Source organism: Ochlerotatus camptorhynchus, unplaced genomic scaffold, assembly GCF_037179485.1.
Source record: "Ochlerotatus camptorhynchus isolate MF236.1 unplaced genomic scaffold, CSIRO-AGI_Acam_v1.1 ptg000434l, whole genome shotgun sequence".
NCBI classification, from domain to species: Eukaryota; Metazoa; Arthropoda; class Insecta; order Diptera; family Culicidae; genus Ochlerotatus; species Ochlerotatus camptorhynchus.
Window position 1 is genome coordinate 9,447,438 of NW_027040920.1, and position 13,629 is coordinate 9,461,066.

Below are 13,629 nucleotides of genomic sequence, written 5' to 3' on the forward strand. Positions count from 1 at the left end.
ACCGTTGAAGCGCATACAATCTACTAAATATTTTTAAACTAATGTAAACAAGAGCTGTCAAAGTGAAGCTCCCAACTACTCAAATTCACAGTTTACCATGATTTATTTCCGTTGATCTAATGCATAGAACTAATATTCCACTCGTTTAACTAACCATTTCAACAGTGCAGAACGATACAATCAATCTTAGTGCTTCACAATACACGTCACCATATATGTTCTCTGGTGTGGATGGCATTTGCATAAATACTCGCCCGAAAGGAACCGAAAGTTGCAATTTACTTCCTGTAAGAAGGTTTTTGGCAGTTTCATATCATAAATTTCAATACTGAATTTCGACTAGGATTAATAGGAATATTGAATTTTAAATGTATATATGTAGGAACATTACTTTTTGCCCTTGGCGCGCCGTCCACCGCGGCGGCCACGCATTTTACGCTTCCGTTCGGCCACCGAACGCCAGGCACGTTGCAGCACAATGACCGCCCGTTTCATCATGAAATGGAAAATCACCTCCTCCTGAGCCCTCAGTTCGTCCAGGCGCCGTTCTTCGATGGCGTCGAAGTATCTGCAGAAAAGAAGATAATTTCAATGAAGTTTAGACCAAACAGTGTTCCGGTGGCACGGCAATACTTCTTCTCCTGTGGATCGAACACGATTCTCTTCCACTCATCGAATTCCTCCTGCCGATCACGCAGAGTACCGGCCAAAGCATTCAGTTCATGGGTCCTCTCTCCGGCATCCTTGTCGTACTTGTTAAGCAACAGTTGTAACTGCTGAGTCAGCTTCGCCTTCATCGTACGATTTGCCTTTTCGACCCGAAGATCTTCCTCCAGCGTTTTATGATACTCCTTTGTGCGGCTGTTGGCTTCCTCCTGAAGCTGCTCGTACCTCTGATCGCTTCGCTCAAAGTAGTAAAACATCTTCCGATCGGATTCGTTGCTGGAAAAAATATGAAATTGATATTAAAATTCAAGATTGTTTCACTGAAAACAGTACATAAAGGCAGTTATTTGAGTTTTGCTCTGATCCTCCAGACGTGCAATGTCGGAACGATACTTTTCGATGATGGCTGTCTTGTCCTCAATTTCTGCCTGAAAAGCGACCGCTTTCTCCTCCAGCACACGCTCGGTTATGGCAATTTCCTTAATGTTCCGCTCATTGGATTGCCACATCCGGTGCAGGATCTTCTCCTTGGCCAAATCCTTTTGGGCGGTCATTTTCATCTTGGTGATCGTGAACTTGCGGAACTCACGAATGTTGGATAGGAACTTTTTGTACACCGCCGGGAGCTGTAATTATATGGTTTAAATTAGGTTTAAAGATTGTTGAAAATTACTGTTAATGAACTTACATTCTTCACCTGGCTCGCAATAACCTTGTGAAGATCTTTGTTCGAGACCATCTCCACAAGTTCAATAAACTTTGTCGGAGGAAATTGGAAATCTGCCATCTAAAGATTTAAATTGCATGTTAAAAATTTAAATCCTTAGCAAAGCCGCAACCCACTAACGTTGACCACTTCCGGCACCGAACCACCATCATCACTTTTGGATTGCATATACTTGCACAGCAGCCGCAAGACGTCCTGTTCCTCGGCATTGAAGTGCTCCGCCAGGAGTTCCTGATTCCGGCAAATCAACGGCAAACTCAACAGCACCTCTAGCGTTTCGGACATTTCCTGCAGGATCACTGTGACCCGATTGATCTGAATGTTAAACTCGAGCTTCTGCAGACTTTCCGGGTCGTAGGAGTCGTACTCTTCCTCGCCATAGGCCATGATCTCCAGTCCGATCTTCTCGATCATGTTTTTCACCGTTTCGATGTCCTCCTCGGAATCACCGGCGAAGATTTCCACGATCGTGTCTGGCATTTCGCGCGCTCAGTCTTGAATGAAAATTATTGCCACAGGATGCATGTTTGACGATACCGGATCGATTTTACACAATTCCGTTACCACGTTGCCGGGCATTACGTCCCCTAACCCAATTGCGAACCAAAGAAAATGGATTGTGTTGTTTCCTCAGTAACGGTACTTCCGTGGTAGAAAATTAAAACAAACAAAATATGCTCTGTTGGGTGTCCGGACCCGAGACGGCTAATACATAGGTGTAACAGTCGGAAGAAGTGTTAGTTTGTTTACTTAAATGAACCATGCCCATTTTGTTATGGCATGTTTGCTATACGAAATGCGCCTCGTGTTTATTAGCGAATTTCACATCAAAGATTGATTAATTGAGTAGGAAATCAGTTTGGCACGGCATTTGTGACCAGCATACACCTTCCGGTAGTATGAAACAGGTCAAAAACTGTTCAAATCCGCAGATAAAATTTTTGTTTTGAATTTCTGTATAGCAAAATAGTGAACTTTTCGTGAACATTAACGGCAAAGAACTCACCAACACTGGGAGACTGTGAGTTCCTGGCCACCTGTTCATTTTCCATCGTGGTCCGGACCCGAGATGGGAAATGAGAGGTGGGCAGGAACTCACGGTCTTCCAGTGTTGGTGAGTTCTTTGCCGTTAATGTTGACGAAAAGTTCACTATTTTGCTATACAAAAATTCAAAACAAAATTTTTTTTCTGCGGATTTGGACAGTTTTTGACCTGTTTCATACGACCGGAGCTGTATGCTGGTCACAAATGCCGTGCCAAACTGATTTCCTACACAATTAATCAATCTTTGATATGAATTTCGCTAATAAACACGAGGAGCATTTCTTATAGCAAACTTGCCATAACAAAATGAGCATGGTTCATTTTAGTAAACAAACTAACACTTCTTCCGACTGTGTCACCTCTCTTACTCGCCTAGGTCCGGACCCTTCCCAACACCGTTTAGGGGGGTAATTAATTTACACTGCCGTTTCTAGGGTAGGGTGAGGTTACTCCCAAACATGTTCACTCTAGTTCAACTTTTTTTTAAGGAGGTAAATGATTCATACTAGCGAAGGTCTACGATGAGAGTCAATGGATCAATGAAAATGTTGAGGCTTTGACAGAACTATGCTGTGGCTACCCACTCTAAACTATAGCTCTAGTATCAATTAAGTATTTCCAAGTATCTGATAAGTATTCTTAACTATTTTAGGTAATGGATATTTTTAACCGTAGTAACCGGTTACTAATGTAGTTGTTTGTTGTTGTATATCTATTCCGTTACGTTTAATCACGTACTAAAGCATATTAATGCTAGTTCAAGCTGTTTTAAATTAAATTAGTGTAATCATGTTTTTGAGCAAGTATTTTAATTCTACTTCTGAAATAGTTCTTCAAAAAACATGCTTCTTACAGCGAATCAATTAGAGCAGGGACAGCGAATTATTTACGATTTCGAACTGGCTGTGCAGTACGATATAAAATTTTTGAATTCTATTACTTAGCTGGAGGTTAATGGTGCCGTTGTTATCCAGACTCGCAACCAGATTCCAAACTGGCCCTTCTAACCAACCAGTCTGAACTGCCAAAACTTGACGCTGGAACAGATGATCGTTGTCCTGGATGCCCATTCGGTTGATTCGGTTGACCTTCAGGTGGCTGATCCTCCGGAACATCTACCGTTGGTTGTGGATTGATGTTGAACTCGCCAAGTAATATTGTCAACGGCAACGATTCGTCATGTTTTGCTGCAAACGGTTCTCTTTCGTTATAGTTCACTACGGTGTGTCGTGGACGGAGTTGATTGATATGAGATCGGATGAGACCAACTCGCTGTCCATCCAACCAGATATTGTAATTTACTGTTCCAATCTTCTCGATTACCTTTCCTGCTTCCCAGTAGCCGTTTCCAAGTCGACGGGTTTGGAGATTTCCGTCGGCCGCAATAGGTCAAGCGTTGTTCTCATCTGTCTACCGAACATCATTTCACTCGGTGATTTCTGCTCGGTAACTCCGCTTGGCGTTGAGCGGTACGTAGCCAGAAACACTTCTAGTGTCTCCTGGAGGGGTTCTCCCTTGTTGATTTTCTTCATCGCACGCTTCATCGAATCTACAAACCGCTCCGCCTGTCCGTTAGACTGCGGATGGTAGGGAGCGGTGAGCAGGTGTGTGATTCCATTCAATTTGCAGTACGTTTCGAATTCTTCGCAAGTGAATTGTGCAGCGTTGTCCGAAACGATCGTCAATGGCAATCCCAACCGTGCGAAAGTGCTTCGAAGAAACTGTTTTGTTACTTTGGCCGTAGTTGTCTTCGTTGGGTAGATCTCCGGCCATCGTGAAAACGCATCAACAATGATTAGGAACCAAAGTCCATCGATTGGCCCCGCAAAATCGATATGCAGACGCTGCCATGGTCCAGATGGAGTTGGCCATACTTCCGGTGTAGCATGAGCTGGAGACTTAGCTACAGATGCGCATTCCTTACACTGTTTAACGTAGGTTTCGATTTGTCCATCAATGCCAGGCCAAAACACGAAACTCCGAGCTAATGACTTCATTCGAACGATGCCCGGATGTCCATGGTGCAATCGTTGTAGAATCCGCTTTCGGTAAAGTTGAGGAACCACTACACGTTCTCCGAAAAGAATACAGCCTTGAGTAACCATCAGACTTTCCTTCCTATTGTCGAACACCTTCAAATCCGGATCATCTACCTTTGATGGCCAGCCGCACTCGATACACTGGATTACACGCTTCAGCACCTTGTCATGTTTAGTTGCCGTCGCAATCATCCTGGAAGTGACTGGGGTATTGCCGACTGAATCCTCCAGAACTGCTAGAAGATCTTCCTCCAATTGAACCGATGCAATGACAAAGTCTTCTTCCGGTTTCACCGCCGAATTGATGAGCCTTGAAAGTATGTCCACATATCCAAACTTGGTAGTGCTGACGTATTGGACCTTGAAATCATAACACAGCATTGTCAATGCAAAACGTTGCAGCCTATTCGATGTGTGCGTTGGTATTCCCTTATGCGAACCAAATATGCGAAGAAGAGGCTGGTGATCAGTTTCAAGAATGAATGGTCGTCCAAGTAGCATTCTATGAAACTTTGTTACGGCGTAGACTAGTGCCAGAGCTTCCTTGTCGATTTGCCCATAACCACGCTCCGTCGGTGTCAATGACCTCGATGCGTGTTGAATCACCTTTTCTGTGCCATCAGGAAACCGATGTCGAATATTCGCTCCAATGCCCGTGTTGGAGGCATCAGCTGCCACCACAATCTGCAGTTGAGGATTGTAGTGTGTAAGCACCAGGTCCGACTTTAACAGCTCCTTGAATCTCAAAAACGAACGCTTACATTCTTCCGTTCAGTCCCACTGCCTGTCCTTTTGGAGCAGCTGGTCTAAAGGTTTACGCAGTAGGTGCATTTCCTTGATGAACTTCGCATAATAATTCACTGCGCCCAAGAAAGAACGAAGCTCCGTGACATTCCTGGGTGGAGGCATTTGTGAAATTGCCGATACCTTCTCCGGATCTGTTCGAATGCCATCACGATCGATAATATGTCCCAAATACTTCACTTGACTCATGCAAAATTTGCACTTCTCAATCTTGAGCCGAAACCCGTACTCCTGGATCCGTTGAATTGTGTTTTCGAGGTTCTGGTCGTGCTTAGCTCTTGTTTTCCCGAACACAATAACGTCGTCGAGAAAAGATTCAGTTCCTTCCAAATCGCCAATCATGTTGTCGATAACTTTTTGGAAGGCTCCTGGAGCTGATTTTACCCCCGGAGGAAGCCGCTTATATTTGAAGAGTCCTTTGTGGGTATTCACTGTCAGCAACTTCTGGGAATCCTCCTCAACTTCCATCTGTAGATATGCATCTGACAAGTCCAGCACACTAAAGTACTGACTGCCACTCAGCTTTGCGAAAATGTCGTCAGGAGTAGGTAGAGGGAACTTATGTGCTTCCAGCACCGCATTGAGCCCCGTGGAATAATCCGCGCAAATACGCACTATCGGATCTCCGTCTGCGTCACGCTGTGCCTTGCCAACAGCAACAATGGGTGCCGCCCAGTTCGAGAAGTCCACCTGCTCGATGACACCAAGGTTTTGAAGTCGCTGGAGTTCCTTCTCCACCAGTCGTTGTGAATGGAAAGGCACCGGCCTTCTGGGTTTGAATACCGGCTTCACCCCTGGTAGAAGAAATAGCTGAACCTTTGTTTTCGTACAACGTCCGAGCCCATCTTGAAAAACCGCTGGATACTTTGCCTTCAGTGCATTGCAATACACCTCCGAATCTCCTACGGTCGTAACTAGCTTGCAGAACGAATTAATCGGAACGTCATACAGACCAAAAGCATCCATGAGATCGCTTCCGAGAACGTTGAAGCCTTTCACCGATGTCACGTAGCACACCGAACGCTTGGTCAATCCCTTCAGTGTAACCTGGCACTCGAACTCCGAATTCAGTGGTAGTAGCTTGCCTGATGCTGTAGTTACTTTCAGACTCGTGGAACATGTTTCCGGATCACCGAGCTGTGTTAGTGACTCCTCAGAAACAATCGTGTAGTCCGAACCGCAATCGATTTGAAGTTCTATCGGGAAATCGTTGATGCAAATTTCTACGTATTTACGTCTGCCGATGACACCGGCCTTGTTGACTGCATAAATACCCTTCGTGTGGCCAGTTTGCTCATGTTGCTTTTTATTCCTGTACTTCTTCTTCTTCTTACTACCGACTTCCGGTGGTGGTTCCGATAAAGCTGGAGTAGACTTAGCAGACCTTGAGAAGCATCCACAATAGCCTTCCTTATGCCCCACTTTTCCGCAGCTTCGACAGGTGTGAGTTGTATACGAGCAATCTGCAACAAAATGCATCTGCCCGCACTGCCAGCACGGTCGTCGTGGAGACTTAGCAGCATCCTGTTTCTTCTTCTCCGATGACCATTTATTGTTACCTCGCACAGCATCACACACAGCGTACACGGCAGCTTTTGGGTTCTCAATAACAGCGGTGTCGTGTTTGAGATTGTCCATTTGCTGACATTCCAACAACAGCTTCTTGAGAGTCATTGGATCCGCCACTGTCTCGCTTTCCATCTTCGCGAGCAATCTCGTCCGAATGTCTTTGTTTTTCTCCGAGTGCAGCCCAGCGACAAAGATCAAGCACTTAAATTGATCAGCAGTGATGGTGTTGACGTTGAAATCTTCGCATGATTTGTTCACAGCACTGGCGTAGGTGACAAAATCGTCAGCGTCTCGCTTGCGTGTTTGTAAACACTGGAAACGACGGAAAAACACAGATGTCTGGTGACCGAACATTTCCTTCAGCGTTTCCACTGTGTCCGCAAACGTAATTTCTCGTGGGGTCCTCGATAGAATAAAATTCACGTACCGGTCGTGATCCATCGAATTCAGCTTCTGCAGGAGCAATCTCACTCGGTCTGCTTCTTCGAGTGCAGCACCGCCCTTGGAAAACACTTCTTGGTGTCGTGCATACCACTTGTCGAAAACCACTCCGTTTTGTGGATCGTATGAGAATTCCGGGAGCGTTTTTGACAGTGCCTCCATCAGGAACTCGGTGTCCTTCGGCTTCACAAGCTGTTCCAGAAGCGCTTTCTGTGCGTTGGCTTGCGCTTCCATCAAACGGCTCATCTGCTCGAGGATGTCAGCGAGATCTCCGCCCTTTGCCATTGTGAGGTTCGAATCGCGAATTCCACAGAACCGACGCGAAAACTACTTCGTACCGAACCGACTCGTCGCCACAATGTTGTGTCCCGTAATTAAACACGGCAGATAACAGGAACAACTTGAACAATATCTTTATTAAACGTCTTAGGAAAAATGTGTTTTTTTTTTATTACGTCGTTAATTCACATATCAACAGCGTAAAGTTGGCTGCGATGCACAGCTTCCGCTGCTGAAGTTTTTCTTTTAGCACCAATGTTGCTTACCGTAAGGTGGTGCTATAGCACCAAGCAGTCCCAAGCTATTTCACTCACCCCTGCATGTTCTGCATGAATCCACACACCCCTGATGTTATCTGTCAAACTTTCATAGCGAATCAAAACAAACATACACAGAAACAAAATCTATTGGCAAAAATACTATATTGATGGTTTAAATTAAATACTCCCACCAATAGATTTGTGCAGAAACGAAATTCATTTAATTTTACTATTTTTTCTATCAAAACTACTATGCCGTTTGAGTAAGCATAGTAGTTTTGACAAAATGGTAGTAAATTTGATTATATTTTTAGTCAACTATACTGAAATTATGGTAGATTTAACGGCATTAAGCGTAGTTATATTGAAAATAAGTGTTTTCTGCAAAATAGTATTCCTAACTATGGTCTTTGTTTCAGTGTAGTGTAGTAATAAAATTTCAACTAGAATAGGGTACGTTAATCGTTTGCTTGGGACCAATAGGCTACTAAAGTGGTAAGCCAATTTAAAATCGTTAGTTTCGTATTGATTGTTGGAATTACCGTAAGCTGCATGAGCAGAAATTCTTGAATTTTAGCAGGTTAATGATGCTAGGACTATGCTGGTTATTTGCCAGAGAGCAATAGCAATATAATGAAGCATAACTGCCAGTTGGGTTGACTCGTTGACTGACTCGAAATTGAACTGATTGAGTTTGCTACGGTAAAGATGAGTAACGACGGACTGGTGAGGGAGTTGAGTGAGTATCCTGATATAGTAACCGAACGCTTCATGTGAAATCAATTTGAATTTCCCACTTTTAAGCTTCGAAACCAGTTGAGATAAGAAGGAAAATAAAGCTCGATTCAAAGTAAATCTGGACGCACGATTTAATACACCTGGTGGTTGGAACAAAAACGTTTGACAGGCATTTGTTGATGTTTCATTGACGAAGAAATTGGTGAAAGTTTTTCTCGATTGATCGACGCATCCCGAAATTACGGATCATGGAACTTGAGAAAAGAAGATTATTGTGCACACACATCTAGAGAACCCTTCGTGGTCTGCCTCAAAAATAGCAAAAGTGTTAAAATTCCCAAAGTCAACAGTGAGTCTTGTAATCAAATGTTACAAGGATACTCTGAGTGTGGATAGAGCACAGCGCCTCGCGCATATCATAAAAGTGGCACTAGGGACAAAGAACTGAGGAGAAAGGTGTTGAGGTACGTGAAAAGCAACCCAGGTGTCTCCCATACGTGATTTGACAAAGAAATACGATTCCAACTTTTTCACCGTGCGTAACATCCTTTCAAGAAAAGGATATAAGTCTTTTTGTGCCGATGAACATCCGAATTGCTCCCTGAAACAAAATTTAGTGGCCAAAAAGCGAGCAGGATTACTAAATGAACGAGTTTTGACGAAATTTGTATTTTAATGGATACCGAAACATATTTCAAAATGGATTATAAACAAATCCCGGACGAAAATTTTACCTGGCTACTGGCCATGGGGATGTCCTTTCCAGGTATAAATTTGTTTTTGCTGATAAGTTTGCTCGAAAACTAATGATTCGGCAAGGAATGCCGTTGTGGCTCTAAAACCAAGGTTTTCATCACATCTCACACAATGACGTCGAAGGTTTACATTAAAGAGTGTCTGAAAAAGCGGATTTTACCCTTCATTCGACAACACAAGACCAACTTTATGTTTTGGCCGGATCTAGCCAGCTGCCACTACTCTAAGGAGGCACTACACTAATAGAATTCCACACATTTTTATTGACGAATTTCCATATAAAATTCCACATGATTTTCATGTGACCACACATAAACAGAATCCACCCAGAAGCACACATGACATTTATGAGTCAAATGAATAGTATGTGTGGTTTCACATGGCTTTTAAGGATGTGTCCAACACATAGATATCATTTGTTGATCACATTGCAAAAATTCATGTGTGGGACACATAAAAACAATCTTTGAAATGTTATCAGTGTAGAATGGTATGCTGCAAACAATGTTAATTTCGTCGCCAAAGAGATTAATCCTCCGAATTTCCCTGAGTTCAGACCGATCGAAAAATATTGGGCAATCGATACACACTATTGCCATAGAGGTAACTCTAAGACCACTGGGTCCCGAAGAAAATCATTATTATTTTTGGCTCACTCAGTACCAGAACAACGGTCCCAAGCAGTCCCAAGCTATTTCACTCACCCCTGCATGTTCTGCATGAATCCACACACCCCTGATGTTATCTGTCAAACTTTCATAGCGAATCAAAACAAACATAGTGTAGTAATAGAATTTCAACTAGAATAGGGTACGTTAATCGTTTGCTTGGGACCAATAGGCTACTAAAGTGGTGAGCCAATTTAAAATCGTTAGTTTCGTATTGATTGTTGCTATTGCTCTTTTATCATTGTATGTGATACAAAAACACCCATCCAAATTTACTTTCTTTTATTTATGATAACAGGTCAAACATTGTTCAATGTACAGTTTGAAACAGATCACTAATTGAGCATCTAATCGAGCTTTGAACCCACCACGGCATGCTTTTGGCGCTACTGTATATGGGCGATCATATGTAAAATACTGTGGTAGCCACAGCATAGTTCTGTCAAAACCTCAGCATTTTCATTGATCCATTACGGATACGTGATTGTTACTTCGGACATTTGGACTGCCTACCATGATTGGTGCTTATTTTCTGAAATCTGTGAAAGGGAATCTAGTATCATGTAGAACAAAACGTCCAATGTAACACTCATTGATTATGTCATTGAGAACAATCGTCAAATGTAACATGTCTGATTTGCAACTAGACTTGTTAAAACGTCCTACGTGTTTTTCTATATTTCTATAGCATGAATTTCAAAGTCAAATTGTGATTTTACCGTTTCTACCAAGGTGTAAGTCTAGGTGTAAGTCATTCATCACATTGTGTCGAAATTTGGTTCGGCATAGCTTGGGCACATCCATCGGTACAGTTTCGACACAATCTCGTAGGAATTGGGAGCACTGCTGGACAACTGTCATTGTTCACAACATTACGTGCTGTTTGACTGTATATTCAGGTACATTCTCTAATAGAATATACTAGAGGAACTCAGAACAGCATTTCACTTCTCGGTTCACTTATAGATCTAAATACGAAATGGGAGTTCTAGAGTGGGCTCAATAGAAAGAGGCAATTAATCAGACTCCATTAGCATCCTTAATTCAAATTATGCTGCAACTCACACAAAACAAACTAAAGAAGTCATATTCATCATCCTCTATAGTCAGACTCAAACAATGTTCCGCACCGGTTCCAACTCTTTTCGGCCGCTCATAGACCGTTGCTTTTCACATCACGAAAGGCTAGGTTTCTGTTTTGCCTTTGAGAGCATTATAAAACCCTAAAACACAGGACTTTTATTATTTTATGAACACAAAACACCAACAATCCAATTTATCCTTGCGGTTTCAAACCAAAACATTCAAGGTGTCACAAATATCGAGTTGCCGGGATGGGTATAGAGATTGCTGACGTTTATCGTACGCACACTACGTCACGTATACGTATACGCAAAATGTTTTCATCGGGAAAAAAAAACTTTATAGCGGAAAATTTTCCCGATGAAAACAAATCACTGACACAATCATACTTTAGCAATCTCTATTTTACAAACAATCGCAGCTTGCTCTATGACCGGCACAATTGGCACATCTGCGGCACAATAGCAGCACACTGACAAAAAATATGACCCAACACTATTATTCACTGACTACGCTAAAAATAGTATTACAAAATTAATTGTTTATAAACAGTTAAAATAATAATCTGTCGAACTTCAACTTCGATTTTCTCAAAATAACGGATTTGTTACATTGGTCTATTTGAAAAGTGACACGAGAAATCTTGCAGTTTGGTAACAACATTATCGAAGTTCACTGTGATTGTTTTTCTCTTTCTCTGGTTGTCGTAGTCATTTTTTGACAACAAATCCAGCGTCTTGCAACAAATTTAATAAAAAATCCGTTCAAACTCCACTCGATTTATTCATTTCAACAGCGCAAAAATTTACACACCTTTGTGTTTTACATTGATATACAAAATCAGGGACAACATATATGTAACCTTCCGAAGATTGTATTCGCAAAAAAGCTTGCACGAATGAAATAGTAGCATAATTTTACTTCCTATTAAAATGTTGATTGCATATTCTGTACTAAATTACTTCCAATACTGGGATTGATTCTGATTGTGTATGGTTGGGATTGATTATGAGATTGCGGTATCGTTGTGACATTCTCGGAGGTAGAAAATACATTTGTTCGGGATTTACTTTTTGCCCTTCCCGCGCCGTCCACCACGACGGCCCCGCATTTTGCGCTTTCGTTCGGCCACCGAACGCCAGGCGCGCTGCAGCACTTTAGCCGCCCGGTTCATCATGAAAAGGTGAACCGACTCCTGGTGTGCGTGCAGTTCGTCCAGTCGTCGTTCTTCAATAGCGTCAAAATATCTGCGAAAAAAGAAAGCTTCAACGATTGTTTCGGGCCCGTATAAGCAGCAGGTAATACTTCTTCTCCTGTGGGTCGAACATGGTTCCCTTCCACTTATCGAATTCCTCCTGGCGAGTTCTTAGGGTATACGACAGAGCATTCAGTTCCTTGGTCCTCGCTCCAGCATCCTTGTCGTACTTGTTGAGCCACACCTGTAACTGTTGAGTCAGGGTTGCCTTCTTCAATCGATTCTCCTTCTCCACCCGAAGATCTTCCTTCAGCGTTTTCTGATACTCTTTTATCAGACGGTTGGCTTCCTCATGTAGCTGCTCGTACCTTCGATCGCTAAGTTCAAAATAACGAAACATCTCCCGATCCGATCCGTCACTAAAATAAACCAAGCTTAGATTACCATTCTCAAGTTACAACTGGAAATAGTTAGTACATAAACGCAGTAATTTGCTTCTTGCTCTGCTCCTCCAACCGTTTGATGTCAGCTCGAAACTTTTCGATGATGGCTGTCTTTTCTTCGATTTCCCTGCGGAAGGCAGCCTGTTTTTCGTCCAAAACCTGCTCGATTTTGGCAATTTTCTTCATGTTCCGTTCATTTGATTGCCACATTCGGTGCAGGATCTTCTCCTTAGCCAGATCCTTCTGGGCGGTCATGTTCATTTTGCTGATCGTGAACTTGCGGAATTCACGAATGTTGGACAGAAATTTCCTGTAGACACCTGGTAGCTAAATTTACGATATTCAATTTAAAGATCAATCATTGAAAAAAAATTCATCTTACATTCTTCACTTGATTCACAATAGCCTTGTGAAGATCCTTGTTCGAGATCATGTCCACAAGCTCAATGAACTTTGTCGAAGGAAATTGGAAATCGGCCATCTAAAGATGTGCATTCGTTATTTAAAAAATGAAATCTATAGCAAATGCCCAACCCACTCACGTTGACCACTTCCGGAACTGGACCACCTCCATCATCCTTAGATCGCATATACTTGCACAGCACCCGTAGCACGTCCTGTTCCTCGGCATTAAAGTGCTCCGCCATGAGTTCCTGATTTCGACAAATCAACGGTAAGCTGAAGAGCACCTCCAACGTTTCGGACATTTCCTGCAGGATCAACGTAACCCGGTTGATCTGGATTTTAAACTCCACCTTCTGCAGACTTTCCGGATCGTACGAATCGTGCTCCCCCTCACCGTACGCCATGATCTCCAGGCGAATCTTCTCGATCTTTTTCCTGACCGTTTCGATGTCCTCCTCGGAATCGCCGGCGAAGATTTCTTCAGTTGCGTCTGCCATTTCCCACGTGTCTC

General features: G+C 42.8%; 2 protein-coding genes across 2 annotated transcripts; both read right to left on the minus strand.

Annotated features, from left to right (window-relative positions):
* Positions 1–387: 387 nt before the first annotated feature.
* On the minus strand, positions 388–1,889 carry LOC135711714 (dynein regulatory complex protein 9-like). The gene is made up of 5 exons (XM_065234679.1): positions 1,514–1,889; positions 1,355–1,453; positions 1,000–1,292; positions 634–942; positions 388–568 (listed from the first exon to the last, which is right to left on the minus strand). Exons 1-5 carry the CDS (start codon positions 1,871–1,873, stop codon positions 388–390), a joined length of 1,242 nt encoding a protein of 413 aa, XP_065090751.1. The 5' UTR covers positions 1,874–1,889.
* Positions 1,890–12,141: 10,252 nt separating this feature from the next.
* LOC135711733 (dynein regulatory complex protein 9-like) lies at positions 12,142–13,615 on the minus strand. The gene is made up of 5 exons (XM_065234701.1): positions 13,256–13,615; positions 13,096–13,194; positions 12,748–13,040; positions 12,381–12,689; positions 12,142–12,322 (listed from the first exon to the last, which is right to left on the minus strand). The coding sequence occupies exons 1-5, from the start codon at positions 13,613–13,615 to the stop codon at positions 12,142–12,144; spliced, it is 1,242 nt and encodes a 413-aa protein (XP_065090773.1).
* Positions 13,616–13,629: the final 14 nt, after the last annotated feature.